We start from the raw sequence: 27,557 nt of genomic DNA on the forward strand, positions 1-27,557 counted from the left end.
AATGTTGAAAAAGTAATAGTTGAATATTTGAATGTTGAAAATAAGAGTTGTAAAAATTAGAAATTTGTGTGTGATGATGTAAGTAATGATTTATTTTATTTTTTGGATTATTATCAAAGAAATTCTATAAATAGTCTCACCATTTGTGAAGAAATTCACAATTGAGTTGAGAAAAAATATTATAAAGTGTGTAGTTTGATACTTTTGAGAGTGAGATTTTTTACTTTGTACCATAAATTTTTACTTTTTCATAACACATACCAATTTTATAGATATTATTTTATAATATATAGCTTGATTTCAAATATAAGAATCTAGAATTTCAAATATAAGAATCTAGAATAAAAATATATTTAATGAAAACCAGATTGGTAATAAAAAAGAAAAAAAAACCCCACGAAAGGTGATATATAAAGAAATAGGGGTGGCAGCAAGGGTAGAAATGTAAGTGAAGCAAAGACTCCTGTGTTGGGTATGGGTGGGCGGAGAGAAATCGCATAAAAAAGAATGAGATCGGAGAGAAGAAAGAGAGAACGGGGGAGCTTTAGCGGTTAGGGTTTTTCCAATTGATCCCATCACACAGCCTGACGTCATAGCTTTCTCTCCTCTCCCCTTTCCTCTCCACAAAACCCTAAATTTCTAATCAAAATCTACTTCACCAATTCAATCTATCTTTGCGCGTGGCAAAGCTATTCATTTCCATGGGCGCGCAAGAGAAATCGCCAAACTCCAGCAGTTCCATGCAGGTCAGGATACTGATATGAAAGTTAAGCAAGGATTGTTGTGTTCTAACTAGTTTATCCAAAATTCCACCATGTGCTTTCATTTGACAAGGATGAATTTTCCCCTGTATTTTATTTTTAATTTCCAGCTTCCAACTGCGTTTTAAGCTCCTCATTTAGCTAGTTTTTTGTTTAAATGGAGAAACATCTGGTTTGCTTATGCTAAATATTTGATTGTTTTCTGTTGATGCCACGTTTACCGTTACTTCCGTTGATTCTGTGTAGTTTTGGTTTATAAATGCCAGAGGCTACTGCTCCTATGAACAAATTATTTGCTTTTGTCTGCAGCATATAAAGGAATTAGAATCTCTTGATAACAAATCTCAACGCTACTCACCTGTTGAACTTTCAAACTGTGGATCTAATCCACAATTTTGGGCTACAGTAGTTAGTAGTTAATCACCAAGAACTAGTTTATATACTAGCATGTTGTGACTTTTTATTTAATCTAAGTATCTGTATAATGCAATTACTATGATGAAATAATCTGGTCCAGCAAAAAATGATGAGCAATTAGCCTAACATGCTCCATTGAGAATTGAATGGTTGTGGATTGTATGTTTTATGGGATTCATGCTAAGAAAAGGCATTTGTACTATAATATGGTCTTTCATCAGCATTCATTGGTAAGCCGGAGAAAGATGCAGGATGCACCTTTTGATATAGTCATACTTGACGATCAAATAGCCATGTCTAGAATTTATTGGTATCATAATTGCGAGGTCGGCTATGGAAAATATTTTATCCTGACAGCCTTGGACGCATGCTGGCTGTCTTGTTTCTTACACTCTTATGTGGTTAATAAAATACCACAAAAGGCATTGAAGCTAACCTTTGCATATAAAGATATGGCAAGGTGTATCTCTGTAGTTAGAAGCGGGTCTTGGATGTAAGTCACACATACGTCCACACATCTTGATGTGCCTACAGGCACAATGCCCCTTTCAATTTCGCCTCAGTTTAAAGTATTGTGTAGCTGAAATGGAGTATAGCCATGCTTCACTTGTGCATTAGTGATTGTTTCTTTGTTGTTTTATGCTTTGTGAAGTCTATATTACAAAATTTTATTCACATGTTTAGATTCTAAAAAAATATTCCTCAGTGTGCTGTGCGCCCGTGCCTTAGTAAGACATGGCTCAGCATGAGCCTTAGTGTTCTTTGTGCCCTTAACAACTTTGCATCCTTCCTCTGCATCCATGGAAGATACGGCGTTTTACCATTTTTTCTACCTGCATTAATTGATTCGTAATATAAACTTAAAAATTGCTTTAATACATTCAGTTGTTTGTTACCCAATTAATATTTGTTTACACGGAAATTTGTTCTCTCATACAGCATACTTCACCTGTTTTTGTCTTTCTCTCAGCGAGTTAAAGTATATCGCCTGAATGAGGATGGGAAATGGGATGATCAAGGAACTGGCCACGTCACTGTTGATTATCTGGAGGTTTGACATCTTTGTGGTTCCTTTTGTCCAAAGTTTCTTCTTAACATTATTACATTCCAGTATGAGATAGAAATGTTGTCACTTGTATTCCAGAGGTCCGAAGATGTGGGACTGTTTGTTATTGATGAGGAGGACAGTGAAACATTACTTTTACATCGAATCAGCTCTGATGATATTTATCATAAACAAGAAGGTATCTCTTATTATATTTAATTCCCTTTACGAAAGGAAAACTCATGCTTCTTCCAGTTTCTATTGATTATATTTGATCATATACCTTCAGATACAATCATTTCGTGGAGGGATCCTGAGTTCTCAACTGAATTGGCTCTTAGCTTCCAAGAGACTACCGGTTGCTCATATATATGGCTAGTATCAGATATATTTTATACCTCTTTTGTTTTCCTTTCTCTTGCTATTTAATTTCAGTGTTTAGTTTATCACATTTTGGTTCATATGCTTGTTTGTTTAGGGACCATATATGTAGTGCACAAAGGAATATGCACTTTAGCACACTTACTGGTATGTGATGTTGATTTCTTGGTTTTTCTGTTAATTTATTTTATGCCTTCTCTTTACTATCTTTGCTTCTCAAACTTTGGCCTTCGTACTAATCTAAGAGACAGCATGGTATAATGAAAACCTTATGTGTTTGAGAGGGCAGGGAAGAATATTAAAGCCATTTTTATTTTCCTTGTGAATGATTTCAAGTGAGACGAACAGCTATAGCCTATATGTTGGATTCTGAATTACAGTTCCTTTTTTCAATTAGTTGATCACCCACAATGGCAGCCTTATCAGATTTTGATCTCACTACACTATTGAAGCTTACATGTGGGCTTTAAGACTCAATTCACTTCTAACTAGATAGTTTGTTAGCTCTTATAGCGTCACTTATAAGTACCTGTGTTTTTTATAATCTGGAATTTTTTGAATGGATTCAGCCTTTTTTGTGGAAAATTTCAGTTTATAGCATATCCTGGCATAAATATATAGCTGTGATGCTCCATTTATGCTAAGCCATTTTTCAGATGAAACATACCACAACGTCGACAGCAAGCTGAGGGAGTTGCCTTCAGTTGAGCTGTCCACTCTTCCTTTGATACTTAAGGTACCTTCTGTTCTCCGGCATCTCCTTCCCAAAAAAAAACACATTTGTTTAGTTTTCTTTGTGGTTCTAGTGACACATGAAATTTACATATGTTAATGTACTCGAAGTTACTGCTAGGTTTCTTTTCTCTTTGCAGACAGTGGTTGAGAGTGGCATTGCTGATCAGATTCACGTTACCGAACTTATATTGCATGATGTAAGTACTCTGAGCAGACGACTTGGACATTATGTTTGTATTGATAGGGTTCTTTTAGGACAGTGTTTGGGTGTGGTGACTTTTGGTAGCACAATGCATATGTGATTGTTTTGTTGAACAAAGGCTTGCTTCAATTGTTATTTGGTTAATTTCTTATATTCCTCTTGTTTGGCTTTTGTTCTTTATCAAAGCAATCTCAACAGCTAGTTGCAGCGATCAAAATGGTCTTTGTTAGTGAATGACTTGGAGTTAGTTTGTTGTTTTAAATTATAGTTCACCCTTTGTAGGGATTTGTGGATAGTTTCCTAGAATGAGCCGATGAAATAAATTATTGGATTAAATGGTTGATGATGTTCTTTCGCTCTTTTATCAATGTTTTTGAACATTCAATTTCCGAGGATTAATTTGTACGTCAATTTCTTAATTTTTTTATCTGTCATGTTATTTGCTGGCAATATTAATTTTATCTTTCATCTTTGCTTGGCTCAAGTTATTAGTTTTTAATGGAACTGAAGCTCATCTGTGATGCAGCAAGATTTTTTTCGGAAGCTGATGGACTTGTTTAGGATGTGTGAAGACGTGGAAAACATAGATGGTCTTCGCTTGATTTTCAAAATTATCAGAGGAATCAGTAAATCTCATTGCTACTGCGCTTTGGCATGTTATTTCTTGTTTGTGGAAATGTGTTTATCTAATAATGCTTTATGGACCTTGCAGTTTTATTGAACAGTCCTCAGATCTTTGAGAGAATATTTGGTGACGAGTTGATCATGGATATAATCGGCTGCTTTGAATGTATATCCTTTTTCTAATCCCAAATCCCGTCCTTCCCTCCAGTCTTATTACTTTTTTTTCCCTAAGTGGATATCTGAGTTTCCCAAGGTTTTATTGATCTTGTCCTGTGGCTACATTTGTCGAGATAGGTGGTTAAATCCTATCATTGTTAATTTTATTTGTTTTTGATACGTTGTTTTCTATGTTGTAAGCTCTTTAACAGGGCTAGTCGTTTGGAATGTTATGTAGATATCATCCCAATCTTATGACTTGTATCGCTCTTGCCATTGTAAATGACCACACATACTTATGTTAAATCTTACAATTACTCGTGTTGGTATCATGTGATGTTTAATTTTGAACATTGAAGTTTGTAGATTATGGGGCGCTGATACCATAAATATATTATTTTTCGCCTGTTGAAATTCCGTTGATTATTTTAAATTGAATCTTTAAGATTCTTTCTCTAACGTCTTTTTCTCATTAATTACACTCTTTCATAGAATTTTGAACCTTTTCCCTCTGTTCAGCTTTATCTCCATGTATTTTATAGTCATTGGTTACAGCTTTAATATGAACTGAAAGTTGTCTCCAAGGAACTGGAACACGATGAATCGTAAGTGCATGCCTACTCCACCATACTAGGAATGCATTAGGCATTAAGATCTTGTGTTGTTAGTGCATCCTGGATGTTTCGAGTGTTATCCTGGCTCTCTCTCTGGTTGCCACCTTTTTCTGTGTGATTGAATTGCTTCAAATTTTCTGCACAGATGATCCAGATGTACCTCGTGTTCAACATCGCCAGTTTCTAGAAGAGCATGTGGTATTTAAAGAGGTACACTTTCACTTGCTTCTTCATTCTGCCTTCCCTACCCTACCAGCATACCACGTAGAAGTGATAATGCAAATTCTGCTGACAAGGATGTTGCTAATTAGTGCTGGGAGTTGAAGCGGTCCCTTAATATCTCCAATTCTGCTCACATGAGCTTGTTTCAGGCCATACCTATTAAAGATCCTGTAGTTCGTTCGAAAGTACATCAAACTTACAGAGTTAGTTATCTGAAGGTATACCTGTCAAATACAGATCTTGTTTTCCATTTAGTTGCTTTAAAGAATTCTATTTACACCTTGAATTGCCTCTTCCAGGATGTGATTTGGCCTAGAGCTCTGGATGAAGCAATTACTGCTAATTTTAATTCTATTATTCATTCAAATAATGCAACTGTAAGACTATTTTCAAATTTCTTTGGCACTTCATATCTTTTTTCTTTTGTAAACCAATTTTATTTTGTTTGATTTTTTCGTTGTAGGTTGCTTCTCTGTTGAAAGATGATAACACTTTCATTAAGGAATTGTTTTCAAAGCTGAAGTCTCCTAATACTGAAATGGAAACAAAAAAAACTTTGGTAAACATTGATCCCTATTTAATCTTTTTGCACATGTTTAAAGATTTAGCACGTTAATTATATGCCAAGTTGATGATATGGAATGGTGACATCACTCATCCATGGCAACCATGATGTTTTGACTTGTAACTGGCCAATTTGCTCTGACTTCAAAAGTTTACCTTTTAAAATTCTCTTGGATATGCAGCCTGCTTAGATTTGGTATATCAGTTTTATATATCAACTAACCCTTTTTATTTTGGCCTAGGTCATGCTCGCAATTAGTGTTTTTGCTTCTCATTTGCAACTTTTTAAACCCTTCCATGCAGAATATGGCTATAATACAGTACAAGTTTATGTCCTTTATGGGGTTGTGTTGGAATAGCCGAATAACACTAGCATGTTTACTTGTCGAAATAAACAGTTGCATATAATAGGATATTTTCTGTTTATTACCAAAATATGTTGGTTCAAATTGTGCCTGAGGTTAGTCCAATTTCAACATTTTAACTTGAAAAAATTTCCACGGTGAGCCTAATGCCATCGATTGTTCAAAAATATAAGCCCAAAAGATTAGAGATTGTTCCATGAATCAACTGTACTTGAAATATAATGAACTGATTTAAGTGACAGAGTCAAGTGCTATTTATATGGCAGAGAAGTTTGTAACAGGTGGAACATATGATTCCAAATAGCTCTTGGACTTTGTAATTGCTGTGTCTACACTCTACATACATCGAATAAGTTGTGACTTCACAACCTATTATCAAGCTTCTGGATTCTCAAAATCCTAAGTTTCTATAATTTGATGTAAAATCAGTTATTGCTATCTCGGGCCTGAATTTCCACTTCAGATTACCAGAGGGGAAACTGTTGATATTGGTTAGTTCAAATCTTTATGGGCTTGTAAATGACGAACTTTTTTGGAATGGAGCTTGCTTCTCAATTTGGACAAATAGCGAAAGTTATAATTGCAAAAGCAGTCGATTGAGTCTTTATCTTGCGGAAATGGTTTCCAAGAATGATGAATGTGCTATGTGGATTAAAATATTTTACAGGCATATCGTGTGATTGCACTTACAAATGTTAAGCGGTGTCACAGAAGTTCTACCTTCAGTGAACGCCCATGTTTTGGTGATTTCTTCTTTTTCGTGCAACTGTTCTTCAACTCCCCAATGTAATCAATCGGGCTAGTGTCTTTAGAAACCTAAGCAAGGCATTTAGGGAAAATTGTTGTTATCCAATACGATTTTTGTTCTTGATGAGATGAATGTCTGAATCATTTTAATTTTTCCCTGTGTTGTAAGATTTATATTTTAAGTGGTCAAGAGAGAACCTGTAGGCATAGGTGCATGAATCTTCCTGTCTCAACTCGAACCTTTAAGAAACTAACATTTTTTGAGCACTTTATGTTGGCGTAGGTACACTTCTTACATGAATTTTGTACCTTAAGTAAGAGTTTACAAATGGTCCATCAGCTTCGTCTATTTAGGTAAGTTAAATATTATTATATCACTTGCTGTGCTTTTGGAATTTATTAAACACATTAAATATGTTCTAAATAGGACAGTTTTAAAATTTCAGTGTAGTCTGCAAACATCTTTCTTCAACATGTTTTTGGTTTCTTTATGCTTCTAGGGATCTTGTCAGTGAAGGCATATTTGATATCGTGGCTGATGTCTTGCAAAGTGAAGACAAGAAGCTTGTATTGACCGGGTGATGAATTAAATCATTAGTTTAGGAACCTATTTTTTTCCTTATCTCATTTAGGTCTCTATTTTTGATAATATATCATGGTAAATTGTTGTGAACATGCAGAACAGACATCCTCATTCTTTTCCTAAATCAGGATCCAAATATTTTGCGCGGTTACGTGAGTCAGCAGGAAGGGGTTCTCTTTGGACTTCTTGTAAGTTATGAGATTGAATATTTAGTCTCGAGATTTCATAAACTATTCAAATTTTTGGTACTTTTTAAGGTGGTGGATATCACGTTTTTGTGGGAAAATATTATTAGTGTTCTTATGTTGATTATTGCATCATCAATTCTCTTAATTAGGTGTTCGTCACAGGTTTTCTATATATATCTTTTGTGTTTTTAATAAGGATTAGAAGCTGTGTAGAAAATTTTAAAAAATTATAGGAAGGAAAAACGCTTGAAGTTGTATCTTTTTTTAATAAGTGTGTTAAACTTTGATAATTACAGTGTCTTCTCGATTTGTAGGTGAAAAATATGTTAACAGATTTTGGAGATGATATGCATTGTCAATTTGTGGAGATTCTTCGTAGTCTTTTGGACTCTTATACATCTGGATCGCAGGTGCGCTGCTTGATTCTCATTGAATAAAGTCTCACCCTCCCTCTCACTCTCTCCTCAATTCCCCTGTGATCCTTTCTGTTTATCTAAAATATTGGTGTTCCTTGTCTTGTACATGATTTAATTTTGTTGCAGCGAGATACTATTGTGGAAATTTTCTACGAGAAACACTTGGGACAAATAATTGATGTTATAACATCTTCATGCCCTCCAAACAGTGCTGGGGAAATTAGCAGTAAGTACACGGGCTCAGATGGAGCACCCAGGAATCAAAGTCATGTGAAGCCTGAAATACTATTGAGTATTTGTGACCTTCTATGCTTCTGTGTTTTGCACCATCCATATAGAATAAAGTAATTTCTCTGTTCCTTGCTTGATTTATTTAGCTGTATATTTGACATTAGATTTCTTTTTGAATTTGTGCGCCGTTGTTTTCAGATGCAGTTTTCTTCTGAATAATGCGATTGATAAGATTTTGTATCTGACAAGAAGAAGAGAAAAGTATCTTATTATTGCTGCAGTTAGATTTGTGAGGACGCTTATTTCACGGAATGTAAGTTAACAGTTCTACCTTTCTAACTCTCATGAGTGATGTTTTCAAGAAAGAGATTCCATTGTCTTGAAACTTTTTATTACCTTGGTGAGCAAAATTATGTGAAGAAGTTTTACTAGCTTATATGCATACATTTATGTTATCATTTTTATTGTAAAGTTGTTTTCAGTATCTACTTATTTCTTGTTGACTTGCATCATTTCCTGATTATGTAGAGAATAAACCTTCAAAATATGTGATTGATTAGTTTACTGCATTCATGCATGCGAAGTTTACTCACAGATTTCATAGATGACTATAATTTACATCCATTTCTTCCCTTCTGCGAATTTGACATTCTAATTATATGCCTTGATAAAAGAACCTTGTGCAAGGAGCAAATGAAATACGTTCTTAAAAGAATTTGAACTTGTTATGTTCGGCCTCTCCCCCTTGCGCTTATTAAGTAGACTGGTTCTAATGAAAATTTTTATGAGTGTGTGTTTGAAGTCTTCGTAAACTAGAGTCGCCACTGGAGTGTTTCTGCATTTCTTTGAACTACCAATTCACCAGTGATTGTTTACCATTTGTTGCAGGATGAGCATCTGATGAATCACTTTGTGAAGAATAACCTTTTCAAACCAATAGTGGATGTATTTGTTGCTAATGGGGATCGTTACAATCTTCTGAATTCTTCTGTTCTCGAACTATTTGAATATCTTCGGAAGGTGGGGGTTATATTCACATAAGTCATTTCATTTGCTCACATGACTGATGCATCCATCTGCTTGTAGCAATTATATTTCTGAAGCATATCTTCTGCAGGAGAACTTGAAGATATTACTCAGGTATTTAGTTGATACATTCTGGGACGAGTTGTCCAAATTTGAGGGTTTATCTTCAATTCAAGCTCTGAAAGTTAAATATGAGCAGGTAAGTTTTTACCTTGTCCGAGGATCCACCTACACTAAAATCATGTGATTATGATACATCATGCATTTACAGTCTCTAGAAAATGTGGGTACATCAAGTACTGACAATCTGCTAGACCAAAGAAAACGAACTGACGAGCGTGCTTTGGAGAAAGAAGAGGAGGATTATTTTAATGAGGGCAGGTTTGTGTTGCATTTACCACTGAATTACATTCTTTTTTGTAGACTGCATACTGTATATGTTGGAACTTGGAATACTGATATTTCTGAGTGACAACGTGGATTCAAATCAGTGATGAAGAAGATTCAGCATCAGCACAAATGACCAGTGCAGAAAGATCCCAAATTCAAGCTTCAGTTGTAGCTAATGGGTCTGCACCTGGCCGCCCATCACCCAGGTACTTTAAGGCTTCACTAGAGTTTTAAAGTTAACTTCGTAAGTAAATGTTTTGTTAAATACACCTGTGCATCAAGGTCTGGTGGACTTGTTGACTACGATGATGATGAAGATGACGAGGAATATAGGCCACCACCTCGAAAAATGACAGATGCATCTAATGATGACGAGGGAGTGCGAGAATTCCCCTTGAAACGTAAATCGGTTTCAAAGGAGGAGCCTGAGGCCAAAAGGTTGCAACGTTCTCCAAAAAGCTTAAAACCAAGGGAAGGTGTTTTCGCTGCCTTGTGCTCAACCCTTAGTCAGGCAGTACTACCCAGTAAGAAAACAGCTACTATTGCGTTCAACATTTCCCAGTTGGATGCGAACAAGAACCCTACGGAACCAAATCATGAAGAGAGAGGATATATCAAGTCTTCTGGCAATTGTCAAAATGTTGAAGTGGAAAACCACACTGACACGGAAGAAGCTTCTTCTAGAAGCTTCTCTGATAGTTTGCATGATTCTTCTGACAACAGGCAACGTGGGGATGACTTGCCTTTGCTACAATCAAAGTCCTCACCAGAAATGGCTGTGAATGGATCTTGAGCTGCAATGAATGAGCTTTTTTTGCCATACATGATAGTTTACTTCTACTTAATTCTGGTGGGGTCTGAACGCATCAAATTTTCAAGAAAATTCGACTATATAAACACAGTGAAGGGTACAAACAAACAAAACCCTCGACTCTGGGAGAGGATACTGTACAGTACCATGCAAGCGTGCCGAAGGATGTGTGTTAAGTAGGCTGTTCTTGTTTAGGTTTCATTGGTTTCGGTTCAGTAATTGTGATGATGTAAGAATTTTATTAGCTATAGTTTTGGCTTCTCTAACTGTCCCTTCTGCTGAAGTCGATGTTACGTCTTAGTTTTATATGAATTATATATACATTTGATATAATGTAGGCCAGTAATCTGATTCTGCATATGTAGATTTGGTACAAAATGGCAAATGGTAGGGACCCTGATGGAGGCCAGTTTTGTTTTCCATGTGTATTTCTTCGAGGAAATGTAGATTATGATAGTTGTCAGGAAGATTATGTTCATATGGTTTGGCTGAAGCTCTGTAGCTATTTATATGGGAGTACTGCTGAGATGATTTAGGCAAGAAGAAAATTTGATGTATGAAAGACATAACTAATGTTTCTCTTTATTTTTCTCTCATTCTCCTAACCTCCTTTGTATATCTTTCGTTTTTCTCGGAGGAATACATATACCATGGCTGACTTAATGGTCACGTGGGAAACCTGATGGGTGAAATTAAAGGTGTGGCATGGATAACTGCCCTGAGGTTCCGGTAGCAAGTAGCTTCATATTTTTTTGTCAAGATTGGTTATTGTTTTGATCTAACGTCGCTCTAAAAATCTTGGGGTTTGGAGCCTCGGGGAAAAACGAAAATCAAGAAACATAACAAAACAAATTACTATTGATATCCTTGAAAAGCTTAGGGTTCTATTGCGTCTTTATATCACATAATTTGATAGTCGGGAACACACTTCAACAGATATTAGAAACATTGACCAGAGAGTTCTTATTTTGTGAATTTTGGGTGTTGGGGGAGGGGCTAATATTGTATTTGGAGGAAGTTTTTTTCTGTTGCTATTGTTGATTGATGCTCACTCGGATTTTGGCATGCTTGATGAGCATGTTGACGAGGGGGGGTGAGTTAAGTGGGTTTATAGTTGTGATGATTTGTGAGGGATCAAACTGGACGCAACTGGGTTTGTGCCCTTTTGACTCAAAATGCAATACCCTGTTAGTTAGGTGTCAAAGTCTCACTTATTTTCCTTTTTGTTTTTGAGAGAGAGAGAAACGTAGTAGCCTCTTTTTAGTGGGCTTGGCGTAGCGGCTTCCCCCACCAACAATCTATGATGATTTGATTTCACGAATGGTGGAAATGAGAGTGTGGGGGGGCGGGCGGCTATCATCATCTTCCCTCACAAAAGTCGACTTTTGCTCCTCCCCTTTATGTAAGTCAATTCCATCTTCTTGTGACCACCATTTGGTTGTTTCATCTCTTAAGTTTTACGAAATATTTTAGTTATAATTACTGTGTTATTTTATTTATAAATCTTATATAATACGTAACTAATTCATCTCGTCTCATAAAATCAAACAAATGTTTGAGATTTTGTAAGCTCCAAATTCCAATCAACGTACCTCTTTCCTTTTCCCCAAAGTACTAGAACGCTAAAATTTATAAACCGTTGGGTTAAATAACATACTCAGTAATTTGAGTACGTGAAGTGATATGGGATGTATAGCAATAAAACGATTTTTTTATTAAAAAAAAAAAAGTCAAAATTATTCTTTTGACTTTGAATATGTTAAATTTGTCAATAAATAGCAACTTTGAGATACCAGCAAAGTCAAACCATGGATATTTCCAATTAGTGACTAAGGATTTTGTTTTAATAATCGGAGTAGTTGATTGATTTTTTTCTCAATAATTGCAGACACGTGATTGATCGATGCTTATCATTAAATCTTTGACAAGTCAGAGTTGCAATGTACGAAATATTTAGGGGTTTTTTAAAAATAATATATTTTTAAAACTTATTTATTAAAATATAACAGATTCTAAAATATTATGAAAATATAACAATCCGGAGTTTGAAGTTTCGGATTCACTGTCTCGATCAGACTCCAGACTGACACGGATTCTAAGAATTCTATTTTAATTTTTTTTAAAAAAAGGAAATCGGCGACGGGTTTACAAAACACCGTCGTTAATTCCCAAAATTTTAAAAAAAATTTAAAAAATGTTCTTTCCTAAACAATAATAAAATAACTTTATTTCCCAAACAATATTTCATAATATTGAATCAAAAAATTTATTATTGTTTTGGGATTTAGAAGTTGCGATAACTTTTTTTAACCGTCGCTATTTGCGACGGTTTAACCAAAAACCGTCGTTAATTCCCAAAATTTAAAAAAAAAATTAAGAAATGTTTTTTCCTAAACAATAATAAAATAACGTTATTTCTCAAACAATATTTCATACTATTGAATCAAAGAATTTATTATTGTTTGAGAATCTTAATTGTTTTGGAATTTAGAAGTTGCGGTAACTTTTTTTAACATTGTTGCAATTAAACAAATTAAGATTTTCATGTTTCTCTTAAAATATGAAAACAATTATTTATAGCTAGAAAAGAATTTAGAATTTTTTTAACATTTTTTAAACATTTCATTGTTAAGTTACGGTAAATTTAAACAATTACATTATTTATACTAATGACAGTAATTTAAATATATTTATTTATAGTAATTAAATTTAGATAATAATAGTATGAATTGTGCACTAATTTTTGCATCCATGTTTAAACAAATTTTTAATTCAACATAGAATATAAATATATATTATGATATTAATTATTTAACTAATCGTTTATATTGAGATTAATATTTGGAGTATTAGTATAATCAAAATATTTGTAGTTATTCATATTACAAACATTATCAGAAATAATATACAAAAAACAAATCAATATAGAAAGAAAAAACAGAAATTCGAATTAGACTCGGCGCAATTCTCCCAAATACTCGGTGCAATTTATAGGCACGAAATTGTGTCACAGATTCAAATGAATAAGTAATGCAACAGAAAATCCATGCCGTAGCGACGGTTTAAAAAACTGTCGCGGATAGTTTCATAATGTTTTAAAATCTGTTATATTTTAATAAATAAGTTTTAAAAATATATTATTTTTAAAAAAAACCCAATATTTAGATAGTCAACTAGGACAAAAAAGTCAAAATGACACTTTTGAAATCATTATATATTAACGTTACTATCATCAGTGCGGAGGCACACAGATCTGTCTTCAGTCCAAAACAAAATCAAAGATGGATTATTTGTCGTTGTTCAAGCTCCTACTGCTCCTCATCATCCTGCACCGTTGTTCGGCCGCCGCCACTTCTTCCTTCCCCAAAGAAGCCCTCCCAACTAAATCAGGCTATCTCACGGTCAACTCCAAAACTGGTTCTGCTATTTTCTACACTTTCTATGAATCTCAAAACGCTTCACTTTCTCAAACACCGATCCTCATCTGGCTTCAAGGTGGCCCCGGATGTTCCTCCATGCTAGCAAACTTCTTCGAACTCGGCCCATGGCTTCTCAACCAAGACCTTTCACTTGAGTACAATCCAAGATCTTGGAATAGGATTTTTGGCCTTCTTTTCCTTGACAATCCAATCGGCACTGGCTTTAGCATTGCTGCTTCGCCTCAAGAAATTCCTAGAAACCAATATGATGTAGCTAAACACCTCTTCGTTGCAATACAAACGTTTATTGGCTTGGACAAGTCATTTAAAACTCGGCCAATTTACTTAACCGGCGAGAGTTATGCTGGGAAATACCTCCCAGCACTTGGATCTTACATAATAGAAATGAATGCCCGTTTGAGGAGGGACAGTAGGGTGAATTTGGGTGGTGTTTCCATAGGAAATGGATTGACTGATCCAGAAATTCAAGTACAAAATCATGCTGTCGTCTCTTACAATTTGGGTCTGATCAATGAAAAGCAAATGTTCCTCTTGGAGAAACTTCAGTCGGAGGCGGTTGGATTTGTCAAAAATGGTAAGTGGAATGAGGCTGCAAATGCAAGAACTAAGGTGTTGAATACACTGACAAACATGACTGGTTTAGCCACTTTGTACGACTTCAGAAGGCTAACCCCTTACCCCAATCGTGTTGTGGTCAAGTTCTTGAACAATGTGGAGGCCAAAAAGGCATTGGGAGTTAAAGAATCAATGGTTTTCGAGCTGTGCAGTGCAGCTGTGGCGGATGCGTTGCACGATGATTTGATGAAGAGTGTGAAGCCTATGGTTGAGTTCTTGATCAAGAACACAAGAGTGCTGTTGTATCAAGGGCAGTGTGACTTAAGAGATGGTGTGGTGTCAACTTCGGATTGGGTAAAGACTATAAAATGGGAAGAAATGGGTAAGTTCTTGGAAGTGGAAAGGAAGATTTGGAGGATGGATGGGAATTTAGCAGGGTATGTGCAGAAATGGAAGAATTTGACCAATGTTGTAGTACTGAATGCTGGGCATCTCGTGCCTACTGATCAACCTTTGAATTCTCAAGTCATGATAGAAGATTGGCTGTTGGAAAAGGGACTGTTTGCTCCTTAGAACAGTAAAGGAAGAACCACTGATTCTAGATGAAATTCGATTCTGTTGTTATGATAAGAAGTGAGAATAGTTAATTATTGCAAGTTTCCTTAAATGAGAATAAAAGGAGATAATTTGGAAGGTTAATGCAATTTATTCCTTGTAACCTCGTAAAGTTCACTCCCATCCTCGCCTTACTCAACCCCATGCATATGAATATTCAATTTCAGTATTTGTCGATTTTCATTCTCTCTTTTTAGCATGCAACTTGGCTGCCCATGTTAGAAGTCGATACAAACAATGAAACATCACGATTAGAATCGGAAGCATATCAAAATGGCACGAACACACACACGCATATCACGACATAAGTTGTGTAGGTAAAAAAAAATGAGGAAATTTCAAAATGTACACACATACGGAATAAATAATGGTGGAATGATTCACATAATTAACATACGTAAAAAAACAGCAGCTTCTGTTTTTTCATCATTTTTCAAACATTTTGCAGTGGAGGGGCTCTACCAAATTTGGAGAGTTGCAATTTGCCTCCTTCTCAATTGATATCATGATACACGGATCCAACTTTCTTCTAACTTTGATCACATGCTCCAGCCTGTCAGTTCGTCCAATCATACTCGTTAACGTGTGTAGGGAGCATACACAGCCACAGCTTCATCATCATCCAGATCAAACAAGTTTTCCCTAAGATCCAACATATCTGCTACCGCAACTACTTTGAAACAAAAGCTCAAGTTCAAGGACTGAGCAAGCCCAGTAAGTCGTCTACCATTCTCCTGTAAAACTGTTTTATTTGATTCACTACCCATGGCAGTGATCTTGAGATTAGTTATGGGACATTTACTTCGCCCCACAAGAGCCTGCATCAAAATCGTGCATTGTATGTATGCCACACCTGATACCAAGATATATCAATGATATGGAGCTTACTCGATTCCTCCACATGATCTACTACGGCTTGTACTCTAACAAATTTGGCAATTTGAGATATAGAAAGCTTCTTGTGGAATGGAATCAAAGACGACTCCGTACACTTCAACATCTCTAACAGATATACACATTTCTTCCCCAAACTGTTTGTTGTTATACTTCCTGTTTCTCTGTCAATCTTCTCGTATAAAGCTTCAGTGAAATAAAACACTGGTTTTTGAAGGAGTTCCTGTAAAAGAACTCATTCTGTGCAAGATCTTGGTTGCACGCTGTTATATGTTGTTCCTTACTTGCTCTGCACAAGACAAGATCCTGGACTAGTTAAACTTCTTCAGAATGGCCTGACATTATTAAACTAGCATTGAGGTCCCGTTGATATTCTTAGATGTTGACTGGATGAGTTTCTCTGCAGCCAATTCGATTATCATTTGAATAGACATATTTGGATCAGTAATATCGGTGGATTTTATGTCTTGGGCTGAGTTTATTTGTAGTCTCCGGCTTGCATGCTTCCTAAGAATCTCAAAAGATTGTATCCACATACGATGTTTTATCCTTGGATTCATCAGGCATGGCGTTAGAATTTTGTACCTTTGATGATTAAATCACTAGGCTCCAACTAATCCGGTATGACGGATCTAGCTCTTGATGGATTCCTACGAACGATCTTCAAAAGCTCATTTGTTTATTCTTCTAATTAGGTCCACGACTAGATGGTTTGATCCTCTTCTAAATTGCACTAGAAAATTTAGAAGAAGTTTTGCGTTGGAGATCAAATATCGAGAGACGGTTCAATCTTAGAATTTCTTCAAAGTGGCCGAAAATATTTAGGAGAGGATGAGAGCCTTTTTTTAGAAAATTGCAAGGAATGGAGGCTAGGGTTTTCAAAAATTATGAATGAATTAAATTAAACTCTAAGCCTAATACACATATATATAAGCTTAGGGTCCATTAATTAAATTAAATATTTAATGGACTTAATCAATTAATTATTCTAGTCCAACTAGTTTAATTAATTAATTAATATTTTAAAGTCCAATAAAGAACCTTAATAATATGTATGTTGGTCTTGTACTCCAACAAGCTCATTATACATATACCTATTACATTTAGTTTAATCCCCTTATAAATTGAAGATTTGAATTTAATATTTAAATTATAAATTCAACTCCTTGAATTTATCACATCTAAAATTTAATATTTAATAAACTCAACTTTTGAGCTTAATAAATTAAATCCTCAAATTTTATAAATTCAACTCCTTGAATTTATTCTCTCCAAATTTCATAAATTCAACTCCTTGAATTTACTATATCATAATATAAATTCAATTCCTTGAATCTATTCTCTCAACGAGAACAAACGATCCAGTGCTTGTGTGACCCTCAATGGTTCAGAGATACAGCTAGCCGTGGGTTCACAACTCTTTGTGATTCAGAATAACATTTATTCTTATTCGGGCTTACCCTAGTTAGCCCCATTCTTTTCATCAATACCTTGATTAAGAATGTCAGAACTTATTTCTGATTGCACCCATCGGATCATGTTAAGAGCATTTAGTAGCAACGCCCCATGATCCCTTAGGTATCACTGATAGTGTCTGCAAGAACCAGTCGATTATGATTAACGTACAGTACGGTCTCTTCATCTCATATATTCCGATCGAATCTGCAACCATTGGTTCATCGAGAGTTGCAAAATAATTCGATAAATATGTGATAACTATAAATAGTGGCATCGCATGTACGGTTGGATAACTCATTCTCTAACGTACATCTCACACTCTGGCCAGAGATTCCACGCATTATAATTTCATTATATCACATAGGATATCCACACCCATAGGTGAGCGGTGAATCCCTGACTACAATGCACTGGCTCATATATGTGTCGCAACTGTACCCAACCTCGCCACCTGATGACTCTCCTGGAGCCGGTAAACAAGTCAAAGCACAGCCCTAGCATATAGAGCCTCAGTGTTGTCCCGGGTCGTAAGGACTAATGGTTGTACAATCATAACCACGGACTTATCCTCTCGATGAATGAAAACCCCTTGGAAAGTCCGAGGGAGGGTTGTTCGGTATAATCATCATATGACTACCCATCTGCATGTTTGGACATCCCTATGCCCTTACAAAGAAACGCAATACACAACATCACAGATGCTAGTCTCGAGCTCAAGTGACCTTTATCCATGTTTTAGGAGGCTGAATCGACTAAGAACAAATTTAGATCATACAGTGTTTACAAACGAGTTTCAACATCGAATTACGATTCATTTGTATTAAAGTATAATCAAGTTCTTTATCTATATTTGATAACATGTGTATACAGATAAAGAAATAACAAACCATGAAATAATGAATTATATAAAATAAAGATTGTTAATTACAACTGAGTCAATAAAATCCCTAGCCAATAGTTGGCTTGCAGGGCATCTACTCTAACAATCTCCCACTTGCCCTAGAGCCAACTACCCATAAACTTTAATCCCATTGCTTCGCGATGCTTTTCAAACAATGGTCCTAGCAAAGGCTTCGTAAGTGGATCAGCAACATTATCTGCAGAGGGGACTCTTTCGACTGATATGTCTCCTCTTCCCACTATCTCCCGTATGACGTGGAACTTCCTCAGTACATGTTTGGATCGCTGATGAGACATTGGTTCCTTTGCTTGCGCAATGTCACTAGTGTTGTCCCAGTACAACGGGACTGGATCAACTCCATTGGGAATGACGCCCAACTCTTGGACAAAATTCCTCATCCAAACTACCTCTTTTGCTGCAGCAGATGCAACAATGTATTCAGCTTCAGTGGTGGAATCCGCAACGGTGTCTTGCTTGGAACTTTTCTAAGAGACAGTCGCACCATTTAGCATGAATACAAAACTAGAGGTCGATTTCGAATCATCTGCGTCACATTGGAAGCTAGAATCAGTGTAGCCTTCCAATTTCAATTCTCCACCCACATAGACCATGAACAAGTTCTTAGTCCTTCTCAAGTACCTAAGAATATCTTTCACGGCCTTCCAATATATTGGATCAGGGTTCGCCTGATATCTGCTTGTAACACTCAGAGCGTAAGCAACATCAAGACGTATCTATATCATACCATACATGATACTACCAATGGCTAACGCATATGGAACACGTGTCATCATCTCTATCTCTTCATCAATTTTGGGACACATAGCTTTAGATAGAGTAATACCATGACATATTGGTAAGTATCCTCTCTTGGACTCTTCCATAGAGAATCGTTTCAAAATGGTATCGATATAAGTGACTTGGGTGAGTCCTAGCATCCTCTTTGATCTATCTCTATATATTTGTATTCCCAATACATGGGATGCTTCATCCATGTCTTTCATGAAGAATTTACTTGCTAACCATACTTTGATCTTTAATTAAAACAAAAAATAATAAATGCAGCTGGATTCAAATTGGGTATTATTAATTCCAGAGGCCCAAATTCAATCACTAATTCCAGCTTCAAATGATTGGTAAAAGCCCTAACTTTTTGTTCGACTTTGGATTAACTACATTTTTGTTTTTTATCAGAAAGTTATTGTTTTATGTCTCGTTCAGATATTTTTATTGCTGGAAAAGGTCCAGATTTGATTTATATTTTTTGCTCAACTATGGTTGTTTTCTGTATTTGTATTTGTATCTGTGGGTTTTTTTTTTCGATTTTTATCTACTTTGATTCTGTTTTTTTTTTGTTTACCCATTGTAAGTTATTTTTCTATGATAATACGTACCTATACATGCTTGCAAAATACAGTGAATTGAATTTTTGGTATGATTATTTATATGCGAGAAGAGAAATGGAGCATGGAGATGAGTTTTAATTTCTGCAAGATAGTAAGGATTCCTAGTTCTTTACACCTGGGGGAAAGAGTTCTTGGGGATAGAGTTCCTCCTTTTTATTCTTGCACTTGGTTGACTATAGTTTCCAATTTTTGTGCTTTTTTTATAGTTGTTTCCAAATAATTTTCCTACTTGTAGAAAATAAATTTGCTTTCGTGGTTCTTGAAGAAATTTTGACGAAGAGATCAGTTTCGAGGGCTTTATAAGTGGAACGTGCAGTTAAATGTTTAGCTAGCATTTAACACTTCGAACAAACAGTTTCTCGTAAATGAGCTGGTGCATTAACGACCGTGGTTGCATGCGAGACACGGTTGAAGTATTCTTAGTGACATGACTGCATTATGAAATGACTCGTATGTTAGTTTGTTTCGGAAACGAAGGATAAAATGGGTAACCTTTAGTTCTATTCCCATCCATTACTTCCATTTTGAAGCTTTGAAGCAATCTGTCTTTGGAGTGAGAATTTACGGAAGCATCATTGGCCTGGCCTTATGAACTTTGTGGTAAGTTTTTCTTTGATTTTAAGTTCTATAATACGCAATTTGTTGTGAAGAATGAGATGCAAACTGAGATTTAGAAATGTTGAGGTCTCTTGTTGTTTACATTCTAGTTTTCCAGAAAAGCGAGCATGTTCCACAAGTTTGCAAATGATAACACTATTTTATTCTTCATCTTTTGCTTGGTTTTAGAGATGTGTATATTTTCTTGAGGGGGTGTGCATATATGTTTATAATTCTACCTTATTTTACCCATTTGAATTTGCCAATGTATATGAGATAAGATACATAAACATAACCATAGATGCTATAATTGAAAATATCAGATTCCTTAAAGAACTGTTTAGTTTCCATTTTCCTATTAAGATTTGGCACTACGTTTGGATTCCATCACAAGAAAACTTTTCGTTTTAGTCGTTTGGTTTAAAAGTTATGCAGCACGGAAGTACACTGTTTATCCATGTCTTTCAGCTTTATAATGTTTTATCATGTTGAGGGTTCATGTTAGTTTTTATCGTATTTCTGTGCTTCAGGGGCGTTGTCTTTGTTTCAAGCACTTTTCATGCTTTGTCTCTTGATAGCATTAAAACTTTATAGTTTTTTTTATCATGTGGAGGGTTCATGTTTGTTTTTATCGTATTTATCTGCTCCAGGGGCATTGTTTTTGTTTCAAGCACTTTTCATGCTTTGTCTCTTGATAGCATTATAAAATTATTCTGTGGTTAATCTTGATTATTCAATAATGGAGACACCCGTGTCCTGTGTTGCTGAAGGTATAGTGATGCTGAACCTTGATTATAAAGGCCATCAATCAGAAATTCAATTCTTAAATTTTAAAAAATTTGGAGTGTCGTGCTTATCATGTGTTACTGGTGATTTTAGGGAGTTTGAAGAGTAAAGGATTTCCGAAGATTATAATTTGTAATGGAGCAGAAAGGAATGGACAGTCGCCGGGTATTGGGGTGGTGGGTAGCTCTGCTCAGATGCCATATTGCATGATGTCATATCCGGCCAACCAAATGGCTGGAACCTCTTCTCCAGTACCCGTTGGATCGATTCAATCGTCCCAAGCTGGTAGTCTTTCTGCTCTCCAGCTCAGATGGCACATCATTATCTTACCTACCAGCACATACATCATTAGTAGCACCAACTCCAAAATTTTTGGGCTAGCCAATATGAAGATATTGATCAGGTAACCGACTTTAAGAACCATAGCCTGCCGCTGGCTAGAATCAAGAAGATAATGAAAGCTGATGAAGATGTTAGAATGATATCAGCTGAAGCACCTGTTATCTTTAATTTGCACGAGCCTGTGAGATGTTCATCCTTGAGTTGACACTGCGTGCATGGAACCACACTGAAGAGAACAAAAGGAGGACGCCTCAGAAAAATGTTATTGCTGCAGCAATTACAAGTACCATAAGAATGCTCGTCGCTGTTTTATGTAGTTAGGTCTTCCGCTAGCCACATTCTCACAAACAATAATGGCCGGTGCTTGTATTGTAAACCATATTCTTTGCAGCGTTTGTATTGCTAGATACACGTGTGTAATCTTGGTCCAGAGACGATGTTGTAATGTAAAAAAGTTGCAGTTGTTAGCTTTGAATGTTGTAATGATTAATCTCATCATTTCGATAATAATAATAATCTTTGCAAGATCATGATAATTTTATTCTAAGTACCTGTTCCTTTCCTTCTTTAGTCTTGACGTTGACAACATGTGCATATAAGTAACAACCGCAAGGGTTGAGATTGAGTGAAAGTGAAGTTGATACCACTCATTCTTCTCTTTGAAATTGAGATTGGCATAATTTTTGGATTTAACATTCTCTCTGCGAATTGCGAATTGAGGCTTGAAATATGATAGTATTTGCAAAATCATTTATTTTTTTACATACATTAATCAAATATACAACATGAAAACTGGCAACAAAAATTTTTTAGATTCTAATTTCGATAAATTATAATTTCAGTTATTTTTTTAAATGAATTATAATTTCAAGAATACTCGATAACTCAAATCATCCACCAGCTATCAGTCTAGCTAAAGCTAATCAATACTCTTACCATATTCAGATATTGAGTAGCAACTTGTGAACACACAACACTATGCATGATAAATAATAATAATAATAATAATAATAATAATAATCGGTACCAAAATTGGACTATAATAATAATAATAATATTAAAAAAAATGTTAACGTTGCAGAGGAAAAAAATTAAATAAAATTTAAAAAACTCGCTCGAAAAATGATTCCAAAAAATGTGGGTTTAACCCCTGCATATAAAGAAAAGGGCAGTTAACCACTTTTCAAAAAATTTTCCGCTCCTCTCTTATGATGGATAAAGAAACGATCGCCTCATCCAGCAAGAAATGCTCTGAACTCATGCGTCGTGAATCTGAAAACTCACCAAATGAATTCGAAATTCTACACACAGGTGGAAATGTGGAGACTTCTGACCCGCCTCTTCAAGAATCTGTACTCCAGGCGGGTAATATCCTGCTTCTACAGAAGGTTGAAAACCCTGGTGAAAATGTGGAGACTTCTCTCCCGGTTATTCAAGAATCTGGACTCGAGGTGCCTAATCACGAAAATTCTTATGTAGTCCAGGATATTAGGATCGGTAATATCGAAAATGAAGATTCTGGCCTCATGGGTAATCGCGAGAATTCTCGCCCCGTCAATTTGGTTGTCGAGAATCTTCATATCCGCGGAGGCAATAATATACCTATATCCAGGGCTGGTGGTCTCGGAAACGCAACAGTGAAGATCTTGTGTGGAATTTCTGCAATTGTTCACTGCTGTGCCGTTGTTTTCGTGGCGCTGAAGATTGGGCAGGGGGTCGATGGTTGGAAGAAATCTGGTTTTGCCATAAAGTTCAAACCAAAAATAACTATTTTCGGTCGAGGTAAATAGATATCTGTGCTAAATGGGATTTTTTGTAGTTTCGGTTTCTAGTTGTAAAAAGATTTGGAAATTGACTTTTCGAGATATATTTGTTCCTAGCAAGTTTTTTAGGGAAAAGGAAGATGTAGATGAGAGAGTTCTGAGTTCTTACTGTAATCAATGGAGAAAACACAAAGGATATTGCCAAGCTTCAAGCTCCAGTACCCTTATTTCTCTGCTATGAGATTCTGGATATAAGTCAGCCTTTTAATTAACTTATAATGCTACTTCCATATAAGACAGATAAAAAATAAAAATTATTTTTCCATGGTTACTTATGTGACCTCTAACTCCAGCATTGTTGATCAAAACGTCCATTCTTCCAAATGCATCCCAAGCGATCTGCACCGACGGCAGCTCAACTTTAATCGCTCTGGGTTGATCTCGGCTCGACGAGCCGAGCCCATTATTGATCTCAGTACACAGCGATTAATTGTAACCGGTCGACACGCCGAGCCGCGGCTATAATTCTGCAGCCGGCTTTGGCCAAGTCCAGACAGAAGTCTCGGCCAATTCCGGACTACGCCCCGGTCACCATCGCCACCTTGTTATCCAGCCGAAGCCATGGCTCCAAGGTGTCGTGATTTCAGGTGCATAGTTAAAAGAAAGCTTTTGTCATTTACAGTATATTATCTCATAAATATCACATACATACAATATTCCGTTTTCCAGTGAAAAAGGGTTACTACTTGTACCAATGAATTCTTCCATTAGTAGAACTAGTAAGCACAACAACAAAGATGAAACAATAGAACAGGCTATGGTCGTAAATCAATTAGACATGCTTACTATGTTATTGTAGTGCATTTTGAATTTAGTTTACCCCTATATGTTTTATTGTAATTTCATGTAAAAGAATGAATATACCAATTCTTTCCTCTCTGACACTTGCTATTTCTACTGTTCAAGTGAAGATACCACCTTTTCTTTGTTGGGGGTGCCTAACATAGATTGATGGCAATTTTATCACTCCCCTGTTTAGTTCGTTGGGAAAATTAAAAAAGAAGCAGCAAAATATCGATGTGCTAATAATTTGAAAGGTTGCAATTGTCTGCTGGATCCTCATGAGTCGCGTTTTTTGTTCCTTACACGACTAAAAGATTAGATAGCTACTCCCCTGTTTCTTCTGTTCCCAAGTAGTTAATTTTGTTTTCGAGAAAAAAATTAAAATATTTATTATTTAATCGATAGTGTGATATATTATTAAATATTAACTTTTGTTAGAAAAAGAAAGTTGGAATATTAGTGTCCTATAATGCATGTGAGTGGTTGTTGTGGTCCTAACATAGAGTGTAATGATTTATTTGAGGTGGATACGTGGAGAGAGAAACGAAATGTTATTAAGAATATTTAAGTTATAAAAATATTTAAGATCATATAAGATTTAATAATTAACGATATGAATTTAAAATAGGCTAGGACAAATGCTAATAAAATGTGTTCATTTTTTTCTGTAATTTCTAATTTTAATCTTTTAGTATATTGTTAATTTATGAGCTTACAAAATATATTTTATGTCGTGATTGCTAAACAAAAATTCAAATATTTTGTCCAAAATTTCTCAACTAAATATGATACTGACATGAGCACACTTTTACTGACGAAATAATCTCCTTCAAGTGATATAACAAACAATATGAGTTAATTGATAACACAATTGACATATCTTAAATTATGCATACACTAATATTTATTATTTGACGTATACTCTCTCTAATGTTTATTTGTTATTTAATCGTTCGTCGTTGTTTTCCGAGTTACAAATCTTAAAAGTCTAAAAATTTTAACATGTGATTTAGACGATAATCAAGGAAACTCAATAAAAATTGTTGTACTTAATGAAGTTTTTCATACTTTGAAAAATATTTTTCTCACATTACATATATTATTCACGATCAATTTAGTTTCTATTTACGTTTTAATTACACATTAAAAATTATCATAACATCCAATTTTATCAAAATTCATTCATCTAATAAATGACGAGAATTTTGATTTTTTGAAAAATATTTATTTATTTTTTAAAATTTTGACAGACGAAATAATTTATAATTTTCTAAACTTTTTATATTTTTTTATTAATAGTAGTTTCACTCATGTAAGATATCGATTGCAATGATAAAAAAACAACGTGACAGTAGAAGATTATTATTCTCATTTGAGCATTTTATTATGCAACTTAATTATCAGAAGTTTAGTATACTTTTTTTTTTAACATATTCTAAAAAATATTGCAATTTTTAATCGAAAGTAATTCATCTAATAAATGAAGAAAATTTTGAATTTTTTAAAAAATATTTATTTATTCTATAAATTTTGATAAACAAAATAATATATGATTTTATAAATATTTTTTCTATTATTTTTATTATTAGCGGTTCAAATGATCCAAGATATCGAATTCAATGGTAAAAATTCAAGATTATTATCTTCTTTTGAGTGTTATATCAAATGGTATAAACATTTTTTTATATAATAATATTTAAATTTTAAATATATTCATTACTGTTAGGATCGATTTAGAGTTTGGAAGGGGTGAATAAAACTTTAAAGATTATTGGAACTTTAAACTGTTCTTAACAGTTTTTAATCTGTAAAAACAATTCTTGGAACGGATAGCTTTACTCTACCACTTTAAAATAGAATTCGTGCAGCAAGAAACATACTGGTTTGGCTAGTGATAAATAAACCCTTGGCAGCTTAACAGAGAGAATGACTGGATCCTGAAACAGCTCAATGCTTTTTATTTTGTCAATCACCAAAATTTAATGGTAATAGAAATATTCTAACAATTTCTCCATTTTTTGATGATGATAAATTCAAGTCGCAAAACTATACAATTAGTTAAGAAAAAATATCGTAACTGAGATTTAAGCAAAAACTAGTTATATTCATTGAGATAATAAAATTAAAATGTTACATGTGCGTAAAATTTGAAAGCCTATTACCTCTATTAAGTAAAAACAAAATCTTCTAATGCTCGAATCGCCTCTGCCTCTACCTCTTCTTCTCCTATCTTCTTCAGATCGCCTCTTGTCTTCTTTAAATTTAGCTATGTCATCTTGTCTTTTCTGCTCTTCTAGCTTTTTTTAATCCACTGCTTCCCCATTTTTTATATCACCAGGTTACATATGATCAATAATTTCTTGCCACTGACTACCAATCGGGGGTTGGAGATGATCAAACCGGGGGTTCATGTGCTGTTGGGATCGAGTTATTTGACTTGATAGAGTTATACCCAAATTTTAGTTTGACACTTGGCTATGGCTAGATCAGTGGCAAGAAGAATGAAGTTCTTGTTCATAGAGTCAAAATCACGGAGAACACCTCTCCAAAAATTGTCAAAATCGACAGTATGAGAAAACTATTTGATCTCGATATTGTTGATGGCTGTGGAGAGATTCTTGATTTGCATGTGAACTTGATCAAGTATAAACTTAGAAGAATTATCATCGAACTCAGAAAATACATTTAAGTTGATACCAGATGGAAAATATTCTTCACGAATAGGATATCTTGATTGGAGCTATAGATGTTGGAGAAGAGAAATAGAAGAGATTACTTCTTGAGGATCAACGGCTGAGAGAGCGACATGAATTGTGTATCTTCAGGCCATTGTTTAGCCAACATCTACTTCTGTGCCTGCTCTGCACCGTAAAACACTATCTCCGAGCCAGTCAACTTCTCAGGAGAGAGTAGGATCTGCTTCATTTCTATGCCGGCCGGGGAAGTTGGAATTGATCCAATGGTATCCTACTACAGCAAAAACGCAAAATATCCGTTGTCGTAGCTGCCATAAAACCGTTGTAACTGACAGTGTTGTTGAAAGTGCGTTCAACGACAACGGTTTTCAACCGTTGTCTTTTAGTACCAACGACAACATTTTTGCAACGGTATTAAACCGTTGTCTTTTAGTGCCAACGACAATAGTTTTGCAACGGTTTTAAACCGTTGTACTTTAATACCAACCACAACAGTTTCGCAACGATTTTAAACCGTTGTCATTTAATACCAACGACAACAGTTTCGCAACGTTTAAAGACCGTTGTCTTTTAGCACGATTGACAACAGTTTTTCGACGGTTTTAACCCGTTGTCATTATTTATCAACGAAAATAGTTTCGCCACGTGTGGGACCGTTGTTTTTTTAACACAATCGACAACAGTTTTGCAACACCTAAAAACCGTAGTGTTTTGTTGAATCTACATCAATTCAAAACCGTTGTCTTTAAATTTTCTTCACTAGAATTCAAAACTGTTGTCTTT

At 35.1% G+C, this 27,557-nt stretch overlaps 2 protein-coding genes and 1 pseudogene across 3 annotated transcripts; all 3 read left to right on the forward strand.

Annotated features, from left to right (window-relative positions):
• Positions 1–434: 434 nt before the first annotated feature.
• Positions 435–11,063, forward strand: LOC142551104 (uncharacterized). 2 transcript variants are annotated; one of them, XM_075660152.1, is made up of 24 exons: positions 435–746; positions 2,149–2,229; positions 2,323–2,422; positions 2,513–2,597; positions 2,702–2,751; positions 3,261–3,340; positions 3,477–3,536; positions 4,068–4,167; positions 4,254–4,331; positions 5,081–5,145; positions 5,247–5,375; positions 5,457–5,534; positions 5,621–5,716; positions 7,117–7,187; positions 7,334–7,411; positions 7,514–7,604; positions 7,919–8,014; positions 8,147–8,364; positions 8,450–8,564; positions 9,140–9,271; positions 9,369–9,476; positions 9,549–9,658; positions 9,769–9,873; positions 9,950–11,063. In XM_075660152.1, exons 1-24 carry the CDS (start codon positions 702–704, stop codon positions 10,458–10,460), a joined length of 2,682 nt encoding a protein of 893 aa, XP_075516267.1. In that variant the 5' UTR covers positions 435–701; the 3' UTR covers positions 10,461–11,063. The 2 variants fall into 2 exon arrangements, with proteins under 2 accessions (XP_075516267.1, XP_075516268.1); XM_075660153.1 differs by having other exon boundaries at positions 5,307–5,375.
• A 2,644-nt stretch (positions 11,064–13,707) lies between these two features.
• LOC142551105 (serine carboxypeptidase-like 50) lies at positions 13,708–15,262 on the forward strand. Its single transcript, XM_075660155.1, has one exon. It carries the CDS (start codon positions 13,760–13,762, stop codon positions 15,044–15,046), a length of 1,287 nt encoding a protein of 428 aa, XP_075516270.1. The 5' UTR covers positions 13,708–13,759; the 3' UTR covers positions 15,047–15,262.
• Positions 15,263–20,453: 5,191 nt separating this feature from the next.
• LOC142551106 (nuclear transcription factor Y subunit C-4-like) lies at positions 20,454–21,992 on the forward strand (annotated as a pseudogene).
• Positions 21,993–27,557: the final 5,565 nt, after the last annotated feature.

The sequence above is a fragment of the Primulina tabacum genome, chromosome 7 (genome assembly GCF_025594145.1).
Source record: "Primulina tabacum isolate GXHZ01 chromosome 7, ASM2559414v2, whole genome shotgun sequence".
Classification (NCBI taxonomy): Eukaryota; Viridiplantae; Streptophyta; class Magnoliopsida; order Lamiales; family Gesneriaceae; genus Primulina; species Primulina tabacum.

Bases quoted from the DNA above. Each gene is read 5' to 3' on its own strand.
- LOC142551105 (XM_075660155.1), top strand. From the start codon at position 13,760: ATGGATTATTTGTCGTTGTTCAAGCTCCTACTGCTCCTCATCATCCTG.
- LOC142551104 (XM_075660152.1), top strand. From the start codon at position 702: ATGGGCGCGCAAGAGAAATCGCCAAACTCCAGCAGTTCCATGCAG. The intron at 4,168-4,253 runs GTAAATCTCATT...TGGACCTTGCAG, and splicing joins CAAAATTATCAGAGGAATCA to TTTTATTGAACAGTCCTCAG. The intron at 8,565-9,139 runs GTAAGTTAACAG...CATTTGTTGCAG, and splicing joins GGACGCTTATTTCACGGAAT to GATGAGCATCTGATGAATCA.